This window comes from Miniopterus schreibersii, assembly GCF_964146895.1.
Source record: "Miniopterus schreibersii genome assembly, chromosome: X".
In the NCBI taxonomy this organism is placed as follows: Eukaryota; Metazoa; Chordata; class Mammalia; order Chiroptera; family Miniopteridae; genus Miniopterus; species Miniopterus schreibersii.
Genome location: NC_138104.1, coordinates 99,794,723 through 99,819,701, shown reverse-complemented (window position 1 = coordinate 99,819,701; position 24,979 = coordinate 99,794,723). Strand labels below are relative to the sequence as shown.

Genomic DNA, 24,979 nt, shown 5'->3' with positions numbered 1-24,979 from the left:
AACCATTTTAGTCAATTGTTATACTAACTGACTTGCTTTCATCCAAATTTTTTGTCAAATCACTTGGTAACTATCTGTAAAAAGTACCCATCTCATCAAAATGTTGACCATCTAATCTTTTCAATCTTAGCTAATTTAAGGAGCAGAAATTGATATCTCCTTACTCTTTTAATTTGAGAATCAGTTTAGGTGACAATATTAATTTTAATCTGCCAAATACTATTAAATATTATTAATATAAGAAAACAATATCTAAATATATTAAGGGCTTAGTATCTAACAGGCACAATTCTAGGTGCTTCATGTATATTAATTAGGCCACTTGTGTTTCCCTTTTTATAAACTATCTGCTCACTAACGTATTTAAGTTTTTATTCATTATTAACTAGCTCCCTCATTTGAAAAATACTGATAGAGAGCCTGTAGTGTGCTAGTCATTAGATATGTATATTGATGAATAAAAGATGTGCTCAGACTTTGTGGAGTTTACTTTCTAGTGAGGAAGACAATTTAAAATATTAAATATATAATGATACAGACTGTAAAAGAAATAAATAGCGTACAGAGAGAAAATGAAATGGGGGGATAGAAGGTCTCAAATGAGAAGAGGTGGGGGTAAAATGTTTCTAGGCAGGGAAAGGAGCACAGTATGTGGAAAGGCCTGGAGGCAATAAAGGACTTGGAGGATTCAGAAACTGAGAGGAAAACAATATGCAGACACAAAGAAGTTGCTGGAGAGAATGGCATGAGGTGAGTTCAGAGAATTAGAAAAGAACCATTCAGATATAGACCAGAGTAAGGTATTTAGGATTTCTTTGAAGTACAATGAGAACACATTGATCCAAATTTATCTTAAAGAGATGTCTCTAGCTATCATGTGGAGAACTGGAAGGGAGTAAGAATAGGAGAGAAGAGCCCTCTGAAGATGCTGCTGCAATGGACCTGGCCAAGGCTGGGCAGAGATGGGAGAGAGGTAGATAGATTTAAAGTCTATTTTGGAAATAGAAAGGTTTTGCTAATAGACTGGATGTGGGTGGGCGTGGAGGACTGAGATCCAGGGAACTTGAGTATTTTAGGGGCCTGGTAAAGGAAAAGGTACCTGCCTTAGAAAAGAAACTGAGAAGTAAGGAGTATCTGGAGACACAAGAATGCATTATCTCAGAGGCCAAAGTAAGAACAGAGAGTGTGGGGCCTGGAAGAGTTAACGTTAGGGGGAAAAAGAAACCTCTGGGTTTGGCCACACGTTAGGGGGAAGTCAGTGGTGACTCAGAGCGCTGACGGGGGTGGCTGTCATGTTGAGAGCACTGAGGAAGTGGGGAAGTGGAGATAATGTGTGCAGACAAGTCATCTGCAAAGTAGGACTCTGAGAAGGAGGAAAGAACTGGGGAGTGTGGGATCAAGGGGTTTGGTGCTTCTCTTATCAATTTATATGAGATGTGTTTTTTAAATAAAGTAAGGCTGCCCTGGCCAGTTTCGCTTAGTGGTTAGAGCCTCGACCCTGGGACTGAAGGGTCCCAGGTTCAATTCCAGCCAAGGGCATGTACCTCGGTTGCAGGCTTGATCCCCATGTGGGAGGCAACCAATCGATGTGTCTCGCTCACATCAATGTTTTTCTCTCTCTCTCTCACTTCCACTCTCTCTGAAAAGCAATGGAAAAAATATCCTCGGGTGAGGATTAAAAATAAAGAAATTAATTAAGTAAGTAAGTAATGCTATTAGCCTTTAATAATATCTGCTATAAAAACCTCCCAGTTTGTTTTTGGTCTTTAATTTTATTGATGGCAGTTCTGATATGGGTCAGATCTAACAATCTTTTCCTTCCAATGCTTTTAAACTTAGAAAGTCTTTCTCCATCCAAAGATGAAATTAAATATTTGCCTATATTTTTCTAGTTCAACACTTTAAACATTTAATTATTTGATCTGTCAAATTGATTTCACTGTGAGGTGTGAGATCGCAAGCTAAACTGGTTTCTCTTTATGAATGGTTAACCAGTTGTCCCAGCTGACTCTTTCCCCATTTGATGATAATCTTCTTTATCATTATTAAGTATGCATACACACTTGGGTCTATTTCAGGTAGGTTCTGTTTCTGCCGATCACACGGAAGAGCCTCAGTGGAGAAAACTTCACTACCTAGCTCAGGAACCCCAACTAACAGAGGAAGATGCATTCCAGAAGGAGTTCTTGTCGTCATCAAGTACATCTCCCATGGGGCTTCCCAACCTCCTTGTCTTCCTCCCACCGCTTTCCCACTCTCATGGTCTGCTGGGCTTTGCACTTAGGAGAAAAACCACCAGCACAGCCCCATTCTCTCCACCACTTACACATTTACACACACTCAAGAAACTCACTACCACACTCAAGAAACTCACTACCACACTCCTTTCGTGCCTGCATGAAGAACCATGCCTTCCTCTTTTTCCTGGAGAACTTAGAGCTTTGAGGAATGAAAAGTTGATTTACCACATTATTCAAAGCTAATTTGCAATTCTCATTGTTTAGAATAGGCTGATGCTCTTCAACAAAACGATGTCTTCTGTCCCCAATCCAAAGCACTCTGATTTTGGAATTCTTGGTTATTTTAAAGAATTCTGATAAAGAGTGGAAGAGATTAGTTTCCATCCCCAGTGCCAAAGGTATCGTGGGAAGGACTAAAACCCGGTAATCATATTTTGACATATACATGAAGTGCTACCCAAAGAGAAAACAAGAAACTCTTAGGCAAAATGCCAATGGTTCTGTATAGGGTGAGAGTTAGAGAGGGCCAGACAACATATTTAACTTTTGTGAACAAGAATGATTGTGAAAAATCCTGAGCATCAAACTGTCCAGCTAATCAAGAATTTTGGACACAGCCAAAGTATCCTACAGTCCAGTCCTACAGCATCCTTTTCAAGTGGCACTTTAATTAACAGTAACACTCTAGTCCCTCCTTCTCACCTTTCCTTTTTTAGGGGAGGAGTGGCGAGAAGAGGAGCTAAAGGGGAAGGAGATTTCACAGTCCTGAAATTTAAGCACAGACATGTAAACTGTGAAACTGGACTTGGATTTCTTCACCCTTTGAGTCACCATTCTTGACTGAAGTTGGTTTACAAATGTTCTAATTTTTTTGAAAATTAAAAACAGAGAAAGAACAAATGCTCTTTTCTTATATGACCAATCCATCCGTAATCCTACAAAGGCAACAGTACAGTAAAACCACAAATGCTCCCCGAGTACGCCAACAGGGAGCCTTACTTTCCCCTATCACCCACGCATGGATAATGTATTCCAAGGTTGAGTCAGCAAATCCATTAACCAATGCTAGAATATTCTTCACAGGGCTTTATAATATTTTTAATTTCTGTTAGATTTGGTATTTACTAAGATGTTTTTACGAGTTCTTGCAAGAAAGTGCATCAAGATGAGAAACTATTTGGCAAAGATAAGATTTCATAGAGCTCTGGAGACTGATAACTTTGTGTAGATTCGATTAAGGGGGAATTTATTATGGTACAGGGCTTCTCCTGTGTAATCATTTGCAGGACATTTTGACATGGTCAGGGGTATGTTCTTGTACAGACATGAAAGTACCCTTTTGGTGTAGAGAGGGGGGTTTCATTCTGAAGCTTCCTGCCATGAAAATAAGCTACAGCATTGCCAAACTAGAGAGACACACTCAGCGAGTTTAAGTACAGGGGCTGAATGGTATAAGGCAGGGGTACTGTGCAAATAAAATGGGGCAAAATTAGAAAACCTGGGTGTAGGCCTAGGTTCCTTCTATAATGAGCTGTCTGACTTTGGGAAGACTTTTTTGCCTAGTTGGGTTGCAGTGTCCTCATCTGCAAAGTGGTGGAGTTGGAGAGCTGATCTCTCATGTCTATTGCTGCCTGACATTCTGATTTCAATAGAAGTGCCAGAAGAAAAGGGAAGAGTAGGTCTTGGTCGGCTCTGAAAAGCATCTCATACTATTAAGAGCGCTAGACTAGTGCTGCCCTAAGGACTTCATTCAGATCTTAATACCCTGTCCATTACAGCAATGGAAGAAATAAATGAATGGAGCAGTTCCTGTCCAGCAGTTACGGAAATGGGCCAGAGATAGCACCTGTTAATTAGGCAAAGTGGCCCCATGTTGTTTACTTCTTCACAGCAGACTAGGAGCTTCAGCCCAAAGCCTGCTGGAGTCCAGCTCAAACTCTCATATATCCAATTGCTTTAAATATACTCCAAATTAACATATTTTTAATCATTTTTGAGCCTACCTACTTTACATACCCTGTGAAACTGCACCCAACATCTGCTAGCCATAAACAATGAACCCTGCAGCCATAAAAGACCCCAAACTTGTTGCTGCACTGGAGCTCTCTGATCCAGAGAGCCTCTACCTTGTTGCTGAGCAATATTACCTAGACAGGTAAGCCTCCTCTCCAATTTCCCTGACTCCCCCTCTTGCCTAATTCCCTTTTGGTGCCACTGGCTCTCAAAGGTCTCCAACTGTGAGGGAATTCCCTTCTCATGCAACTTGTCCAAGCACCACCCGCATAAAGTTTCTGTGTTACCGCCTCTCAAGAGCCTGTCTGCTCCTTGATCAATTTGCTGTAGGTAGAACTGCTCGAGAGCTTGGAGATTTGCTTGTGCAATGAAATCTCATGGAACTAGGGCTGGTACTATGATAAATGTGTGTCTTGTTACCTTTTGAGGCTATTTTTAAAGTGAGACATCTGCTTTTGTCTGGCTGACAGACTGTCAGTTAAAACCTGTGAAAGTATTTAATCACAATCACCAGAAACTCTCACTCTAAACTTCTGATTAGTAACAGAAGACCTTAAATCAATATCTGACACTGGGAAAATCTACCAGCCAAGTCGTGGTAGTTACTGAGAGACACTCAAAGTCTCCAGGACAGAAAAAAAATGTAGGTGAGTACTGACTCCTGACTAGCAGAGCTGCCGAAGCCACACTTGGAAGCTGCTGGGAAAAGAATGCAGCCAGGAGGACTCAATTGGCAGAACCACTAATTGGTGATGGGGTGGGGATCTACAAGAAAATCCTCCGGTAAAGAAAGGATGGAAAGGCACAAAAATCAATGCTAAAGGAAGCAAGATGGAGTAGAAAAGGTATTGGGTTACTTTTCTTCCTCCTTTTCATAGCCCAGCTCTCCCTTCCACTCTCCTTCTTGTAATTTGGATCAAATTATCATTATTTTATTTTTCGTGAACCTGGATGAGCTGGACTGTAATCAACTCATGTTGGGTTCCAAATGTACGTGCTATCTTCTCAACATGGATGACTCCCATAGACAGTGACATAAGAGCATAGTATCTTTGGAATTTTGCACTGTTTTCATTTTGGTCACTCAGAGGGAGAGATAAAGGCAGAGGAGGCAAAAGAGCAATTATTCCAGCTGAAATATTACTGGCGTATTGAAGATAATTCTAAAATGAAAGATAATGAAATTGAAAAGTTAAAAAAAAACACAGAGAGAAATTACCTGAAAATTTTGACATGGTAGATACGATAACTTTTCCAGGTTTCATGCTTAAGACAAGGAATACATGTTTTGAAGGCTTTCTAAAAAGTTGGAGTTATTCCCCCGGACATTTTGACACCTCTGTGGAGTAACACCTCATGAATGGAGATGGCTTCACGCTGTCTCCTTTGCGCTGCATAGACTCTTTCCACCCTTCTTTGCTCTTTTAGACTTAGGCCTGCTTTTCCTGAACCTCCACATTGGGCTGAGCCTCCTATCTATTCTCTCTTCCCCTAAACCCACCATGTTTACTAGACTGGTGACTGACCATAGTTTGGTAGTATTAGCAGCTGATATGCCTGTCTCTTTGACTGTGGCCTTTCAGCTCCCTGATTTTGCCCCCATCTTTTTCTCCCCGCCATAACAGGGTCTTGCACACCGTTGGCACTCAGTCCATATTTGCTGAGCTCAACTGAACTATAATGGCATAGATACCTTTCTGGGAAATCCTTCTAATTCCCCACAATATCCATGCCCCTCCTTTAACAGAGTAATCCATATCGAGGACTTAGAGCCCATTTGATTTGAAAGTTTTAAATTCTTATCTTAGAATACTTTGCCTGTCCACTGGAGCACAATTCTTAATTAAGTTTTAAGTAATCAGAATTATATCTGACACCAAATTTTCTCACATTTTAGTGTGTTTGATCAAATTTTTAAAAGCTACAAGGATTTGTGCTTTAGTCAAAATAAAGCAATATGTTTACAGCTATCAACAGCATATGTGCCAGTACCAGTCTTTAAAATACTGACGTCTGTCTCATTTATATCCACAAGGGCTCTGCTTTCAATGCAACATGCAAGACCCTCTGCAGCTCCCTGAAGCTGTCCTGCATATTTAACTGTGGTTAGAGACTTATTATATCCAAAAAAATACAAGCCATGACAGCCAAAAAATACAAGCCATGACAGCCATCAAGGACAACCACTGAAACACAAAGTGGTCACTCACCTTTATTGAAGGTGACACCTTGTGGGGTTTTTTTATAGCTTTCATTATCCTCTTAGTCAAAATTTCCTTGCTAATTTTTAATCCTGATTACTACGAACAATGATGTATGAATAGCACAGAGGTAACTTCTGGTTTAAAAGTGCACCTATCCATTCTTCAATTACTGGCGGGGGGGGGGGGGCTTGTCAACACCACTGGAATGTACTTCCTAGGTGATTAGGTCAACAGGGACATCTTGAAGGAATAAGAACATCTGGCACCCTTTGTGCACACCAAGAATGGTATTTTTGGGGTGAGTGGGCTGCCCTGGGCAAGAGAAAGCTTTTGTACAGTTGATCTGATCAGATGCTGACCACTGTTTATTTGAACATTCCTCACTGCAAATGAAGTGCCAACTATGGCTGCCTACAACAGGACAAGTCTTTGAAGTGCTGGGTGCATTTCTTTGGTGTCCTCCTATTTACAAGAAGGCTAACAGACTTAACTGTGCCTCTTCTCAACACTGAATCAGAACCAAGTTGTGCGCTTGTCTGGGGAATGACACTGATCATCTGCTCAGGCTGCATGGTCTGTGTTGGGCAGGTCCCATACGATGAACTGCTTTGTGAAATTCAAGATGAGACACAACAGCACACAGCACCCCTCCCCACCTTAACTCCGAACCATGCTATGGAAAACCCTGGGAGAGAGGGGCGCAGGAATACGCACACAACCCAGGCAAGCCTTAGGCAAAACCCAGGAGTAGACAAACTTGGTCTTGGACTTCCCTCCAGCCCAATATTTTGCATCATTTCCTTTTCCCCTGTCATAACCCCACCAGATCCGGTTGCCTATACAGCCCCCCTTCCCATCACAGTCCCCATACACTCACTACTCTACTACTATCCATGCCCCCTGCCCCCTCTTTTCTCTCTTTCCCTCCCTCCATCCACACAGGCAAAATCAACGCGCCCTCCTCCTCCAGACTACCCACAGGTTTGGCATACTGCTGTTTCAGCATTTCTCGTACCACATTATGCTTCTGAGGTTTGCCAGTTTCTCTCCCTGGCTAGACTGTGATCTTATTTGACAGCAGAGGTTGTACCTTATTCATATTGTATCTCTAGGGCACTGCGCAATGTGCACACAGCAGGTGCCTAATGGCTGAACACACAGAGCTCACAGAGAAATAGGACACGTGAATTAAATAACTGCCAGTCCAAAAACCTCATGTGTTGGTGACAGATGGCTGTGCGGATCTAGGGCAGCTGAGAAGGCTTCACCAAAGAGGAGACATACTTTGGAACTTGGTGAATAAGTTCCAAGGAGACAGAGAGGCAAGGTGTTCAAGGAGACAGGGATGGTGACATCAGCTCCACTTCTATTTTGCACTTGACAATATCCCTTTCTCTCAAATGCTCTATGTCAAAGGGAGCCCAGAAGGCTCTCTGCCTTATGCTGGTATTTCCTTTCCTCTCTCCCTACACCCACCCATTAAAATACATTTACTTAACATCTTAAAAGGGAAATTCAGCCAGAATTCATTGGGTGATTGTGACTTTCTTAGATGGGACTTTTTTTTAAGCATTCCTCATAACATCTAATTAAACATGGACCATAAAAGAAAAATCAATGGAAATAAAAACCAGAGGAAAATGAAATTGTTGTCAGAAACATAAAATTGCATTGTTAAAAATCTTGGATTCCTAAAATGATCAAACATACTAGCTCTCTAGAAACTGCCATATAGAGATAATAGCCATCTATTTTTTTTTAATGTCCATTTAATGTTTAATGTAACATTGAATATTACAGTATTTTTCGTAGCTCCAAAATCTTGATTCCTAAAAATATTAACAAGTTTACTCATTTGTTTGATTTTAAAACTGTTTTAAAATTGTCATGCTGCCCTGGCCAGCGTGGCTCAGTAGCTAGAGTGTCAGCCCCCACACCAAAGTGTCTTGTGTTCAATTCCCAGTCAAGGGCACATACCTGGGTTGCAGGTTCAATCCCCAGCCCTCTCTCACATTCATGTTCCCCTCTCTCTCTCTCCCTCCCTCCCTTTCACTCTCTCTAAAAGTCAATGGAAAAAATATCCTCATGTGAGGATTAACAAAAAATAAATAAAAATTGTAATGGCAACACAAACAAAAAAAAAACTAACAAATTAGAAACAGTCTCATAGATAGAGAACAGACTGACAGCTGTCAGAGGGGAAGGGGGGATGCAGGGTTGAGCAAAAAGGGTGAAGGGATTAAGCAAAAAAAACCCTCACAGACAACAGCATGGTGATTACCAGAGGGAAAGGGGCGTTGGGGGAGGCAGAAGAGGGGAAAGGGGGAATAAATGATGACGGAAGAAGACCTGACTTGGGATGGTGAAGACATAATACAATATATAGATGATGTATTGTAGAATCGTACACCTGAAACCTATATAATTTTATTAACCAATGTCACCCCAATAAATTCAGTTAAAAAAAACTATGAAGTTAAAAAATGTTGTGCTGTTCTTTTTGTCTTTAGAATATATTCCACTAAAAAAATGTACACTCAGAGGACTATTTTTAAAAGCCTTTAAAATAAATATTTTCTCTGTGTGGTTATGTTGTTAATATCTTTACACAAATGTTAGGTTCTTCATCTGTTTCTGTTTGTTTTTAATTTAAAAATTTTTTTCTGCTCTGGTTTAACTTGATGTTTTAAATATGTGTTTCCATCTTTCAAAATTAAAAATAAAAGACATACTGAGAGAAGTCTCAGGTCCATCCTAACCCAACCCCTCAGCCCAAAGGGAATGTTTTTAAAATCTCTAGTTTTTAAGTCTATCACAGAACACTCTGATTTATAAATAAAATAAATTAACAGAGAGGCATTTGGAAGGGAGGATTCCTTTCTGAGCAAGGGTTGTTTTCCCTCTGCTTGCTCTCTGGGACAGCTGGAGCCTGTTATCTTGAGCGCCCTGTCACAAACCTACTGCCTCCAACACAACCTCTGCCTTTAGGAAAATATCCATCATCCTTTTTCAAGCTAGACCCATGAGCTTGCTGGAATACTTCAAAGGCAAAAAGAGGGGAAAAAGGTGTGCCTGTGCTACCTGTTTTCTTGATTTAATCATTTTTAAATGTTACTTTGAGAAGTTGTTCTTTCAATCTTGGGGCCAGCTCTCCCCACATCACAAAGTGAACAGAAGCAAACTTGGAAAGGCAGGCGAGGGGAAGAGTTAAGAATTTGGGGTCAACAGTAAAGTTAGCAAGATCTATTTAAAATGTGCAGCGTATATTCAAAGAATCCAAATTTCCCCTGAAATAGAGAAATAGGTACAATGCAAAAATGTTCTAAGTTTACTCTCCAGTATTATGATTGTCAAAAACCCACTACCGTTTGGACATGTTATAAAGGTATTTCCCTGAAAGCTACATAAACTGTAACTTCCAAATCAAAGTAAGGTAGAAGGAATACTGACAAATTATATATTGGTAATAAAGCATTTCAAATGAAAGCAAAAGCTGGAAAATTTGGTTTTCTCTCTGGTTTCTCAGGTTGTTTCCCTTTAGTTCTGGTCTAGGACAAAGTAAGAAAGAGGGGGGGGGGGAGAGAGGGAGAGAGGGAGGGGGAGAGAGAGAGGGAGTGTGTATAGGACAAAGTGTGTGTGTGTGCATGCACGCACGTGCACACGTGTACCCATGTGCGCACCAATGGCCTTCCACAGCCCGGAGACTCCATCAGCTTTCTGAATCAGAGGTGACAATCACAGATTTAGTTATAAATCTCATGCCCACCCACAACCAACACAGGCTGCTTAAGTGGGCATGTTGGTTTGGGGCTGGGAGAGAATTGCCTGAGGGACACGGGGTCTTCCAATGCCTGCCACAGCTAAACCAGGGTACAGAAAAGTTATATCCAGCAGGGACACATTGAGAGCTGGTATGTATGCCCCCTACTTGAGATCAAGCCACACCCTTAAAACCCACAGGAAAGATGCTAAAGCAGACAAGACGCCTGCCTGCGCACCCCACGAGATCCAACCCTCTGCTCCTCATTGTTGTCATTGCTTGAATTTCAGAAACCTACAGAAAACAATCTGGGTCTTGAAAAACAGTTTAGCATTCACTTTTAAAGAAAAAAAATCAGTCTGGTTTTTATTTCCCTACTTCTTAATCCCCTAAATAGTTTACTTTAGAATATACTTTAGCTAATTTTATTGTTCTCTCAACTCTTTAGTTAGCTCATATGAAGCTTATTGCAATAATCCCTATATTGTCTTATCTTCTTACTACTTTGCCCTCATTTCTCTCATTCCGGCATCATTTACATTTTAATGATAATATTTAGTGACTGTTTTGTATGTAGCGGGCACTGAATCAGGCCCTAGGGGCACTGCGGTAAGAAGATCTGAATGCATTACATGAGATTCTTTTGGAAACGGAATTTTTAAACTTTTGGTTATCTTCCAATACATGAATATAGTCTCCCTCAGAAGGAAGATTCTTTTGTTATATTTGTAAGTCACACGAACACTATACAAAGTTTTTGTAAAGAGGTAAAAGGAGCAGCCAGGTATTGTTCTAAGTTACGTACACATATTAACCAATTTCATCCTCCCAGCAGCCCTCTGGGTCATTTAAGTACCTCCATTTTACAGATGAGTACCCTGAGGCCCAGCAGACTTTAGTGATTTCTTTAAGTTAGTCAGTGGTGGAGTTGGCCTCCACCCAGGCAGTCTGGCTCCAAATTGCCTTTTTCTGACCCCAGTGGGGCCGAGGCCTCCTTAAGGTTTGCTTCTGACATAATGGAATTTAGAACAGCAGGAGGCAAGTAGAGGAGTTTGTTGGAAAAAGAATCCTGTTCCAGAGAGAACTGGCAGTAAATATTGCTGATTGGCTGCCTGATAAGAATGGAATGGGGTTTGGAGGATTTCAGATTCTCATGAAATAAACATGTGATTTTGACCTTCCAAAAGTGACAGAAACTATTCTAAGTATCTCATCTTTCTCTCTCCCCCCTTTCAGCCGTCACTTGGGACTGTGCTCTTCTGGCAAAATCTTGCTCAAAGTTCGTCGTGGCTTCCCAAGGGCTGAAACACATACAAACTGAGAAACAGGGGCACATCTGTCTTTGGGAGTATCAAAAGGACATCTGAGTTGTTTGCAAAAGCTAATATAGCATCTTGCACAAAACCCCCTCATCTTCTTTGTGGATGTAGGAGCTGAAGTCCAGAAAGATTAAATAAGATTTGCCAAAAGCCACACAGCTGGACCCTAACATCTTCTATAGGCTCATAATCAAACTGGTCCTAATGATGAGTAAGCCCCCGTCTTGGACGTCATGGTCATTACACACATTACTAATAGTGGCCCCCACCACAGCCTCAGCATCACCTGGGAGTGGTGAGAAACGCAGACACTCAGGACCCACCCTGACCTGCTGAATCAGAATCTGCATTTTAACAAGACAGTCAGGTAATCATGAATTTTGAAGTTGGAGAAGCACTGAAATGATCACTAATTCCATTTTCTAGATATTTTAGCTGTAGGGATGGGAGTTGCTGTTGACTCTACATTAATTATAAGCACATCAATCTCTTGAAAGGTATATTCTCAGCCCTACCTGGTAACTTAACATAATATTATCTTCAGTGTGTTTTGTGGAACATCTAGACTTTTAAAGATCCAGTCATTCCTCGGTGAGCTACAGATGTAGAAAACTGTTTTTATGAGACCCAGAAAAAAATGGTCAGTAGTCCTCCCATCTTTACACTGACTCATGCTGGTGTCTTTTCTTCAGAGCAGGTCAATTACCTGTCCCAAATCCCAGCAAGTCCCTAGACAGTAAACATAAATCTCAGCCCACCTCCTACCCAAGTTAACACAAATAATCAAAATAATAATAGTAACAGCTACTACTTATGTGGTGTTTGCAATGTGTCTAATGCTGTTTTAATAGCTTAATGTATAAAAAACTCACTTAATCCTCTCAGCAATCCTATTTGATGGGTGAGAACACTGAAGCACAGAGGTTAAGAGGCTTGCCCAAGGCCACACATGGTGGGGATTATAATCCAGGTCATCTGTCTCCAGACTCCATGCTGGTACCCACAACAACACACTGCTTCTCAAAATTATTCAAATTAATCCTAAACAGGGTTGCACGAGTTCCTTATCAAAAGGCTCTCATAATGAAAACTGATCATTAATTTAGGGGAATGTAATTCACTTTAAAGATTTTACTCAACAAAAATAAACAACTTAGAGGCCAGCAGCTACTAAGACATTACATTACAAAGTTAAGACATTACCTCCAGTCTCTAATTCTTGGTTGTAACTGCAAGACTGTGCAGTCTGCTGCTTGGAAGTGCTTTAAAATGTCATTGTGCCTGTAACTGGAATTGGCTCTGACATTAAAATTGCATTGTGTCTTCTATAAATGAGAAGCAGTGTGAGCTCTGAGGATTCGTGATATTGCTGGCTTTGCTTACCTATTAAATCAGTGATCTCATTTCTCTTTTCAGCTGCAGACAGCTCAACTCTTTTTGTCAAGGAATGTTAAGGACAATTCCATAAAGCCTTGTGCTCTGGTTGAAGTGGATAGGGATCTCTCTCTCAACACATCTCTAGAAAGTTAAAGTCCTGGAAACACGGAGTGCAAAGCCCCCCCTGGAAACAGAGCAAGCAGCTTCTGGGGTGCATGAATTCAGCTCTCCTTAGACCTCCCTAACCAACTTCACACACAGCAATGTCCTTTGCCTTATGCCAAGAAGACCCCACCGTATCTGAATTGTCCTCTGTGCTGCTGAAGGGAAGGAAACTCCGGCCATACAGCTGGAAAGGGCACTGCCCAATGCTCGGCAAAACAGAAATGGGTCACAGAAACAAGATGAAGTCATGTTTCCAACTGCGAAGTACGCACAGAGAGCAGGCAGATTATGTGCTGAAGAGGGAGCACATTTGGATTACTTCTTTTTGCACCGGAAACACAAAGCAGAATAATGCACATGCCTAGGCCTGGTACAGGTAAAGAATTGTGGTTATAGTGTAGAAAATATAAAATCCATTAAGTTCCGCCCGGCCGGGTGTGGCTCAGCGGTTGAGCGTCGACCTGGGATCCAGGAGATTGGGGTTCGATTCCCGGTCAGGGCACATGCCCTGGTTGCGGGCTCGATCAATGACTCTCTCATCATTGATGTTTCTATCTCTCTCTCTCCCTCTCCTTTCCTCTCTCTGAAATCAATAAAGATATATTAAAAAAAAAAATCCATTAAGTTCCAACCAATAATCATGAGAAAACTGTTACCATGAAATGCACCCCACTGAGTGGCTGGCTAGTAGCCACTGCCAAGCCATTGTCCCTGTGGGTGTGTCTAAACACAATTTAAATTTATATAAATTAGTATGTAAAATAGTTTGAAGTGCTGGCAGCTCACAGGGAGAATGGCAAAGTGGTTCCTAATTTCTTTCTTTTTTTTAAAAGAGGTTTTCATTCTTTTTTTTTTTTTTAATAGATCTTTATTGATTTCAGAGAGGAAGGAAGAGGGAGAGAGAGATAGAAACATCAATGATGAGAGTCATTGATCGGCTGCCTCCCGCAGGCCCCTGACTGGGGATTGAGCCCGCAACCCGGGCACATGGCCTGGCCAGGAATCAAACCTCGATCTCCTGGATCCTAGATCGATGCTCAACCGCTGAGCCACGCTCAGCCAGGCGGTTCCTAATTTCCTGATGCTCTCAACTCCTGTTGGCATGTGTGGAACTGGGTGTCAGGGCCCCTCCCAGGTCCCCTTGGATGCCTTTTAACTGTTTCTGTGCCCTCCACCCCAAACTCAATGGCTTGGGATAACTAATGACTTGGGATAAGGGAGCATGAAGGCCCAGCTGCCTAGCCCTGGGGTGGGGTGGGACAACTCAGAGGTGGACTGATCCTTGAGTCCCCATCCTCTTTGGGACTTTATCTGAGATGATACATTTGCTTGGGTCCCTTCTCTGTCCCAGTTCCTTTATCTGTCCCCGAGGGACACTTCCTTTAAAATCAGTTGCACATGAATTCTCATCTTGGGTCTGCTTCTGGGAACCCTACCTAAGAGACCACGCTACGACAGCTAACTCCCTAGCTGGCCGTTACTTCAAAACTTGGCCTCCCAGCAGCAGTTCTGGTGCACAATTAACATAGTACGTACCATACCCTTTTCCTACCACAAATCTGTCCACAATCTTTAGCCTCAATTGATCGTACTGGATTAAAATGGTGGGACCCTAAGCTGAAATATTATAGTCTTATTGAGAAGAATGTACAGGGTATGACAGGTATGGGATAAATAAATGTTCAAATTAATTTTAAAAACATTTCTATGATGCAGTAGTGTGTTTTTCTTACTAAGTTTGGCATAAATAATTTAAATAAACCTTCAGGGAGAGGAGTTGGTTTTGGTTTGTTTCTTAAAGTTCGTGATCTTGCAGTTCCAAGGAGCTATAAAATTGCATGAGAAGCAAATGGAAAGAAGGTAAATCTGCACAAATTAAAATTTACCTGGAAAATTTCTTTTTGACCAAATTTTTAATATGAACTTGCTTTCTTATGATTTTTCTAACTCTCTGGGTTTGCATGTGGCAAAACATTCTGAGTCTCCTTAGGTTTCACTGATTCTGTCACCTCTGAAGCAAGTCCATCCCATGGTACATGAACTGTGACAAACCCAGTGAGAACTGACGACCCAGATGGGGCCAGCCTCATGTCACTGAGTACCTCAGCTTTCCCACACACATAGTATCATGGCTCACCTTCACTCCCAGGGATTCTCCAGAGATGACAGCAACAGTCACACCATCCTTACTGGGTTTAGGAATTTCTTTACTTTTCAGTTCCTGGTACTGAGGCTCCACCATCTTCTCTGAGCTCCTCAAATTAACCCACAGTTGTAGGCCATGGGCTGGCTCCTCTGAGCATGGCATCTCGGCGTGCAGAATGCCCCGGCCTGCAGTCATCCACTGCAAATAGCAGACCAACAAGAGGGAAATGTAACTCAGACTCAAACAAGTCTACAGGTGGGACCATTATGTCATGGTAACTGAGTGATGTACCTTACCAGGCATCATAAGGAATAAGAAAACAACAATGACAACTTCTGGAACCCTTTCTAGTTTTCCCAATGCATCCCATGCTTCCCATTTGAAATCAAAGCATCAGATCTGAAATTCACACAAATAGAAAGAGCCTCTCTTTGGTAGCCCTGAGTCTTCAACTGAGCACTGAGATGAGAAGATACAGGCAGACAATATATTGGGGAGTGCTCTTGGGAGCATCTTAAAAAGTAAAAGAAAAAGCCTGATTGGGTAGGGGGAAAAGCTAGCCAGCAATGCAATTACAACGAAGGCCTTAACCAATCTAATAGGGACGTCTGGAGTTGAGTAAACCTTCAGAATTGTCCCAAATTAAGGTGAGGTAGGCAAGCTTTTTTATCCCCACTTCAGCAAACCAGTGCGCCACCCCCAGTAGGGAGCACAGAGCCTTGGAAGTGGCAGTTCCTGCTGCAGAGGGCAGTGCCCAGGGCGGGATGCAGCTGTGAGCCATCAGCAGCCAATGTCTGCAGCAGCTGGAGAATGGGTAAGTGTGAGGGCCTAAAGGTACATGTGCAGGCTCCACATGGATGGGTGATCTGAGTCTCTGTTTGCTCAATTCTAGTAATGGAGTCCTCGCTACCTAGAGAAAACAGTCATTGTTTCCACTGTTGTAGAGATTCTTCAAATATTTGTTTATTTCTTTATTAAGAGCATATTAGGGATGAAGAGATGGAACATGGTAGATTCCCTGCCTGTCTTAGCTTGGGTTCTCCCACAGAAGATCCTAAGACAAGGACTTCTGTGCAGGTAGTTTATTTGGAAAGTGATGCAGAAAGCACAAGTAGGGAAGAGTAGGGAAGAGTGAGCTAGGCAAGGGAGAAAGTGAAAATGGGGTTAGTGAGCAGGTTACACCTGTGGGTACCTGGAGCTCAATCGCACTGCGATCCACAAAGACATACCTTAGAATCATCGCATGGAGGGCAAAAGAATGGCCACTTCCCTGGTGAGCTCACAGCCAGTCATCACATAGACTTTCCAGGCCATCTCTACTTTATGTTCTGCTCCAGTGAAAGGTTACTGTTAACTTTTGGCCACAACTCTATCCTTTTGCTTTTTTTTCCGCCTTCAAATTCCATGTTCATTAAAACACCATGAGTCAAATATTTGCAGTTATCAATCTGCCAAGTATGTAAATGATCCCAGAAAGTAGCTGATATAAAGTTCAGACTTACAAAATTTGCAAAGATTACCCAAGAATTTCCTGGAGATTTTAAATTCTAATACGTATCAGACAAGACTAGGATGGTGGCAGGGTTTGGGTCATTGTCTTAAGCGACAACACCTACCCCTTCAAACGAGCTGGAAGATAAGTAGTAAGTTGTTTCAAACACAGCAGAAAAGTCTATAAAGATGAGGACCGAAGCTGGAATGCTGAATTTGGCAACTGGGACATCATGAGTGACCATTACCTGAACAGCTTCAGTAAATGTTTGGGGGCTGCTGAGAGGCCAACACTGATTGCAATGAGTGAAGGATGAAATGGAAGATAAAGGAAATTGAGACTGTTACTCCTCATTACTCTTTTGATAAATGTAAGAGAAAGACTAGGTGGTAGCTAAAAAGTGATGGAGGGGGTCAAGGAAAGTATGAAAGAGGAATGTAAGAGACCCATGCAAGTTTCCAGGCTGAGTGAAAAGATACAGAAAGGGAGAGGTCAAAGATATGATAGGGAGGAAAATGTGAATGTACTGGCAGTGGGCAGATCAAGCATGCACAGCCAACAACTATTAAACCATCAGATTCCTTGTCCTTGGCCATACCTGCAAGTCTCCTGGGTTCAACTGACCAACGTGTCCACAGAAGTCTTCATGGGCCATGCTGCCCCCTTCCAGGAGGTAAGATACCTTTGAAAAAACAAGCAGAAGAAAAAGTAGATGTTGGTTAGCTGTGAAGAGTTGTTTATTTTTCCCACAGAAAATGTGTTGAGGAAAATTTCAGGAGCAACTAAGACAGTAGGGTTAGCTGAGGGAATGAACCTCAGTGAAAGGGCTGTGCTAGCCCACACATCTTTGAAAGAATTTCACACAGGAGCCCCTTCCTTCCAGCAGAGGCAGACCTGGTCATGTCAGAGCTCACAGCCCAGTGAGAGGAGCCCCCACTTAACTCCTTAGCCCCATAGGCCATGGTCCAGCCATGGTGGGTCCTAGAGCTCAGGGTGAAAGAGAAGTAGCTCCTGTTGAAACAACTGGGGCCTGGTGACCAAGTGTGTGTGGTCACTCAGGTGTGTGGAATGGCAGACCTAAAAGGTGACTTGAGAACTCTAAAGGAAATGTATTTCTGACACCAGGCACACAAACTAAGTACTCAATAAATGTTTGTAAAATATGTCAAATAAATTCATATGAATTAAAGTCAACTTTCCAGAGGCAGGTCCATACTAAATCTAAAAGTGAAAAGAAATTCTGGGCTGTTCAATAGAGCAGCCACTAACCATGTGCAGCTGCCATTTTTTGATATTTCCTTCCCCGTGGAGGGTATTCCATTAACATCAATACTCCTAGGCTCTTGCTGTCCTTCACCACCCCTGGGAAGGAAACAACTCAATCTGATTGGAGGACATGAAAGCAGAAACCACTTGCATAGCTGAAGCCCTGCCCCTTTCCTTCCCTTTGGGGAACCAGCCTCCCTACAGAAAGCAAGTGTCCTCTTTAGCTCTCTGCCTCCGTGAGCTCCCTGGTGGTGGCCTGCAGGGGTCCAGCACAGCCAGTGATATCTGAATAATGTCTGCCTAAGTTTCATGTGCAGTATTCAGAAGCAGTTGCCTGCAGATATAAGCCACGTTCTCCAATCTCAGCTTCACCAGAAATAAAGGAATATTTTGGTCTGCCATCTTTCTTACTCTTTTATCTACTCAACTGGTTCAGAATCCAGGCTGGGAAAACAGGCAGTTTATTCTGCCTCCTCATAATTCAAACTAAGGACAATGAAAGACCTGATACTGTAATACTGTTGAAATCTTATACTGTACCTTTATAATAAACCCACCTCTTCTTCAGCTAACTATTGGGTGCCAGCTTCTGAAACCAAATGTTTATAGAGCACTTACTCCAGTGCAAATCAGGGCTAGCTGACAGGAGGATTCTCCATGTGTCATCTTACAGAGCAATGTCACTGAAGTATACAGTGTACGGAATGTCCTCTGCAGCAAGTGACAAGTGACAGGCAGATGGCTACAGAAACTGGAGTTTCTAGGTTGTGGTGGTTAATTTTATGTGCCAACTTGACCGGGCTAAGGGATGCCTAGATAGCTGGCAAAATCTTATTTCTGGGTGCGCCTGGGTGAAGGTATTTCTGGAAGAGATGAGCATTTGAATCCATAGATTAAAGAGGACGGCCCTCACCAATGCAGGTGGGCATCATCCAATCCACTATGGGGCCAAACAGAACAAAAAGGTGAAGGAAAAATCAATTCTTGCTCTCTCTTCTTCAAATAGAATGTCTATCTTCTCCTGCCCTCAGATCAGAGCTCCTGGTTCTCTTATTTCAGACTCTGGGACTTACACCAGGAACAAATTCCCACCCCTGCTTTCAGGCCCAGGACCCTCGAACTGAATTATATCACCAGCTTTCCTGGTTCTCCAGCTTGTAGATGCCAGATCATGAGACCTCCACCTCCATAACCACGTGAACCAATTCCCATAATAAATTCCTCTTTATACCTATCTCTATATATCCTACTGGTTCTGGTTTCTGGAGAACCCTGACCAGATTTTAAGTCTAAAACCTCCATCTGGGAACTTGGTATAGTAATGGCAACAGTGCAACATTGGCTTGGAAATAAAAGAGACCCATTTGTACGGAAAATTAATAAGCACTGCCTTTATAATTATTCAAAGTGTATGCATACTTTTTTTGGATTACCCTGTATGGTGACAGTCATTTCAAATCAATGGGCCAAGGATCCATTTTCCAATAAATAGTATTGGAAAAATTGGCTGACCATATGAAAAAAGAGAGTAACTCCCATTATACACAGAAATATGTGCCAAATGGAAAAGGGATTTACATGTAAAAAATACACTTCTAAGATTTAAATCTAAGGAGAGAATATAGAATGTCTATACAAATCTATCTTTGCAATGTTTATTATCATAGCAAAAAGACAGGATAATCTGGATGATGGATTAACAGAATACATTTAGCTAAATTATGGTATAGCTATACAAGGGAATATTATGCAACTGTTAAAAGTAATACAAATCTCTATTTACTGAAACAGAAAAATGACATTATTTAATTTAAAAAAAGCAGGTTACAGAACAATAATTTTATTTAAAGGGATCATATACAATGATCCATCTAAATGGGTTCATTTAAATAACATTGGATCCAGTTACGTCAGGGTATGCATGGAGGTACTGTTAGTGAACTAAAGGAGTTCATTGGCCTGTGAACATTAAGGCCTAATCAAACTCCACCAGGAGTTTGCAGCAAAGAAACTAAAGGTTTATTTAAGGAAATGACGCCAAACCTGAAGTCACAGGTTAACTGTTATCTAAGACCTGGCTCACTGATGGCTTCTAGGGGATGGGTTACATAGGGGAAAACTCATTAATCATGGTAGAGTTAGGGTCGTGGCCTCCGTTGATTGGTTGGTGCTGGGGTAGGGGTTAGTTGAACTTTGTATCTGGTCCTGATGTCAGCCATGGTATTGCTCTATATGGTTTCACAAGGGTGTGGTCAGTGGGGTCTTTCTGGTTTTCTGGACCTGGAGCTGAAACACAACTGAGACCTTGATGTTATTTCAGTTTGACCAAAACTCGTTCTCTGTGGTCAACAGACCTGAGCCTTGGTTCCTAAGATTATTTGATGCTGATCAGAACCTTTTATCCTGAGGGCTTAGTGATTAAGGGAGTGGGCATGCAACAGAGAAGGAGGCAGGTGAATCAGGGTGCTCCTAGGCTGGGCACAGCCAGTTTGAATCAAAAGGAAAGAAAGGGAAAAGGTCAGACTAAACAAATGAAGTTTCTGCGTGGTTATAGTGCCTAGATGGACACACAGCAAAATGTGAACTGTGATCATCTCCAGATGGTGGAATTGCATCTGCGTGTTGTGACCTTCTTTCCACTTTTCTGGTAGTTTGGGTGTTCTGGAATGAGTACTTTACTTTTTTACAACAAAAACAAGTCATTTATTGTGGGAAAATATAATGCTGCTGCTGCTAATAAATGAATGAAAATAAGTGATGTGAGTTGTTCCTTGTTTTGGTGAACTGGGGCTGGGCAGGAAGGCAGTGAGACATAAGGGAAAACACTAAGAATCAGAAGAATAACTCCATGTTACATGTGAGGACAACAGAGCTAGCTCTGACTTTAATGTCACTAAGTGGAAAAGACCTGGAACTGCTATAGAGGACATTCAGGCCAAAATAGGAATTAAGCACTTAGGACTCCACACAAAGCTTAAAAATTCCAAATTACAAAGCAGCAGCCCAACTACCAGGAGAAGTGTCTAGAATTGTTTTCCTTTTCCTGTTAAGCATGCATTTTCAATTAAAATAACTGCATAATAAAGGCGATTGTCATTCTGTTTGGGCTGAAGCTCTCCTTTAGGTTCTCAAAGGAGTCTCTTTCAAATCATATTCTTTCCATCCCCAAAGATTTCTCAATTATCTAAGCCTAGGGGCTTTCAAGTTGTTAATCACCTCAAAATATGTCAGGCAAGTTTATAATGTAAATTGTGGTGAGCATGACTCATCTATTTTATTTTATTTTATTTTATTTTTTAAATACATCTTTATTGATTTCAGAGAGAGGAAGGGAGAGGGAGAGAGCGATAGAAACATCAATGATGAGAGTCATTGATGGCTGCCTCCTGCACGTCCCCTGACTGGGGATCCAGCCGGCAACCCGGGCATGTGCCCTGACCCGGAATTGAACCCCGATCTCCTGGATCCCAGGTCAATGCTCAACCACTGAGCCATGCCTGGCCGGGCAAGCATGACTCATTTAAAGATGAAAATTTATGGTGGACACCAAGAGGCTTGTTTTATTTTTTGTGGGGTTTTTGTTTTGCAAATTTTATTTTAGAGAGCAATTCCAACACTATTTCTAAAAGATTGAGAAGCCAATTATCCCCCTTCTCCTCTAGTTTTGAAATAGGAATGTCCTCTTTTCTCTGCTAATACAGAAATAAACATCACTTCTCCCATCCTAACACTTTAAAACCTGTATCAGAGAAATCTGGTCAATGAAGATCTGCTGAGTCTGTAATGCCTACTTTTTACTACTTACAGCAAATGTACTTTCAGCCTTTGGGGGGAAATGAGAAACCAGAGAAATGACTCTTTATTATTATTATCTTTTATTTATTTATTTATTTATTTATTTATTTATTTATTTATTTATTTATTTATTTATTTTTTGCTTAGTGCTATAAATGCTACACTGAGACCTTAAAAGTCTAAATGAATGCCTGCAAATAATTTTTTTTAAAAACTCAAGCAGTACTTTGCGAGTTGACACAATCCAGATGACTTTTTCAGTACATTACATAATCACAAACACCTGGACTGCCGTGGGTGGCTGATGGATTTGGGAGTGTTATGTTTAAACTCAAGAGTTGCATGTGTCTAATTAAGTAAGAAATGTGTAATCGGAAACAGGTGTTTTCTTAAAGGACTTGCCATGCTTCCTGGTCCTGCTCATCCTTTCCTCCTTCTAGTCCTAAACTGCTCATGGGTCTCTACTAAATATTTTCGTTTCCTTGTCAGTTCTTATTTCTTTTTGTATTTTGTGTGTTTGTATTTGGAAGGAGAAGGGTACAAAGCCAAAACAATAATGAAAGAAAAGTGGCACTTGCAATGTGAAATTTAGGAAAGGTATACCTTGAAGAGCTATAAATTAATTTTGCAGAATTACAGCACAAGATATAATATAGTTTGTTGTTTCTTTCTGGCTGGTATTCAGAAGGAAGAGTGTGATGATGACCTCATTTGATATTATAGATACAAGGCTTATTCTTTAAAGCATAAAGTCTATGTTATAGATAAAACTATGTTTTCTTTTCATTTCTATTTGCCCTCAAATGGTGGGTTTTTTTCCTCTTGGTAGCTGAGTAGTAAAAAGAGAAAAAAACGAAAACATGAGTTGAGGTCATGGCTGATGAGAAAGGCCAGCAAGGAACATGTCGCATCATGGAAGCAGCTAACTGGTTTTCAAGAACAGAAACATAATGTTTGAATTTATGAAATTTAAGACCCCAAGTTATTTTACCAAAAAAAGTTTTAATTACTTGAGTAATCACTGAGAAAGCTGAAAAATCACCCCACTAAAATGGCTCATGCAATCCCAACCCCATGTAACACCTTCACACGTGCCAAAAGGGGGTTTTAACAAAAAAGGAGAACATAACCAACATGGTTTAAGTATTCAGCCAATGGATGAATCTAAATATTTTAAAGCTCTAATGGTTCCAGCCTTGACATTTCCTGCCACAAGGCTGCTGAGGCGCCAATGCTTCAGGGACTCCTGCCACACTGCCCCCTGCTGGCGGGCCCTGCCTTGGGGAGCCACTCAGGCTTTGGGGCCCTAGTTGGAACCTCGGGTTTGCCATTTACCAGGTGTGAGATGTGGGGGGAAGTCCAACTTCTTGGATGCTCTTTCTTCATGTAACAACATGGACCGAGGAAATGAGCTCACCAAGTGCTGGGTAATGTGTGCAAAGTGCCTGGCACATAAAAAGTGTTCAGCAAGTTCTAGAATTAGTACATCTACCACACATCTAGGGGCAGAGATTTCATTTGTAGATCCTCCCTCAGGTCCTCATTCGTGCTTTCTGGTGTGTATTTAGCCCAAATCCTCACTTCATTCAGGCCTCTGTTCAAATGTTCCTGCCTAAGAGAGACTGCCCCCAACCACTCCATCAAATTGGTCATCCTATTCTGATTGGTTTCTTCTTCCTAGCCTTTTCATGAAGGGACACTCTATTACATAATTATTTGGTTATTCATTTACTGTCTGTCTTACCTCTTAGGTAAGAATGTTACCTCCCTGAAGGCTACAGCATATAGCTGGCACTGAAGATTTGTTGAATGAATGAAGAAATGAATGAATGAATAACAGCATCTTGTGTTTGCATAGCATTTAAGCATTTACAAAACATCTGATCCTGGGGCTATATTATTATCTACATGTTATTAATGAAAACTTGTGGCTTAGTCTGATTATTACACCATTAATAGCAGAGTAAGGACTTCAATTAACATGTTCTATCTCTAAGAATAAAACTATTTCACCCTCCCATGTTGCTGCCATCCTGGCAGTAATGTATGTGTTGTGAGCACAGAGCCTGCCTTCAAGGACAGATCTGATGGGAGTCTCAAGAGCAGCCAGGACTGCCAACTTTGAGGGCTATAGGCAAACCGGCCACCTCTAGCAAAGAAAGAGTCCTTGCGCTAGGCAAATAGAAAACTTAGGCCCCACGATTCCTGGGTGAAGTAAAGAAGAGACTGATAGAGGCACAGGCAGCCACTGGCTGCTGAGATGAGGTGATCAATGGATCCTTTTTTGGTGTGGACATTGAAGAGTTCTGCCCAACAACATCTAACTACACAGAAAACAATGAACTGAAAGGCAATTTTACTTTTATATTTGTCTATCACTCCCATTCTCAAAGATCTCCCAAATCTACTAATTTTCCTTTCACTCCAAGTAAAACTTCTGACATACACATTAGGTTCTGATGACCATATTCCTAAATCTATTCAGGTGAACTGAATTGCAGACTCCCACAGAACCTTCCAGCTGCTTCTAAAACCCCAGGGTGAGAAATACCCTTTCTCTTCAAATGCCACTCAGGATTCAATCTTTTGGGGAATCTCTTCAGACAAATGCCCTATGGTCCTCATGTAATACCATCAGGTCAGCTTCTTAACTGATATCACCTACATCTTCTAAATCCGTAGTCAAGGTGTTCACGTTCATTGTTTTATTTCCCGTTATATTGAAGGACCCTCGAGAGAATGGTTTGCAAACTCCTATGATTAGCCACATTTCCCACATACAAAGTGTTGTGTCTGCACCCAAGGGGAAAGTGGATGCTTAGAAGTACTTTTGCTTGAGTGCCCTCTGCTGATCCTAAATGTATGCTCACTGTTTTTCTACAATCAGACCCTGTGTCCTTGTGACAGGTTGCCATCTAGTCATAAAAGGATGAGCTGTGTTGCGGTGTAGAGGGAAGTTGTTCCACTCAGCAGTGCCTAGTTAAAAGCTGTCAAGGCAGACACTTTAGAATGAAGTGCCGGAAAATGCTCCCTTGCACCTGCTGTCCCAGGCAGGTTTGGGGCTCACAGGGCTCTTACAGAGAAAGAGAGGGGTTTAAGGGAGCCATGTCGAGTCCCCTCTTGTTTTAATATTTTGTTAAAATTCTACTATAATATTTAATTAAGCAGATACCTTTTAACTGGTACATTATTGTTATTCCCT

General features: G+C 41.5%; 1 protein-coding gene across 2 annotated transcripts in view; it reads right to left on the bottom strand.

Moving 5' to 3' along the window:
• PIR (pirin) overlaps positions 1 to 24,979 on the bottom strand; it is an 83,890-nt gene that overhangs the window by 37,117 nt on the left and 21,794 nt on the right. For both annotated transcript variants that reach the window (XM_081126071.1, XM_081126072.1), the window contains exons 4-5: positions 17,315 to 17,398; positions 15,216 to 15,422 (exon numbers count right to left, since the gene is read on the bottom strand). In XM_081126071.1, the coding sequence (XP_080982197.1) occupies positions 15,216 to 15,422; positions 17,315 to 17,398 (291 nt within the window). The remainder of the gene's footprint in view (positions 1 to 15,215; positions 15,423 to 17,314; positions 17,399 to 24,979) is intronic.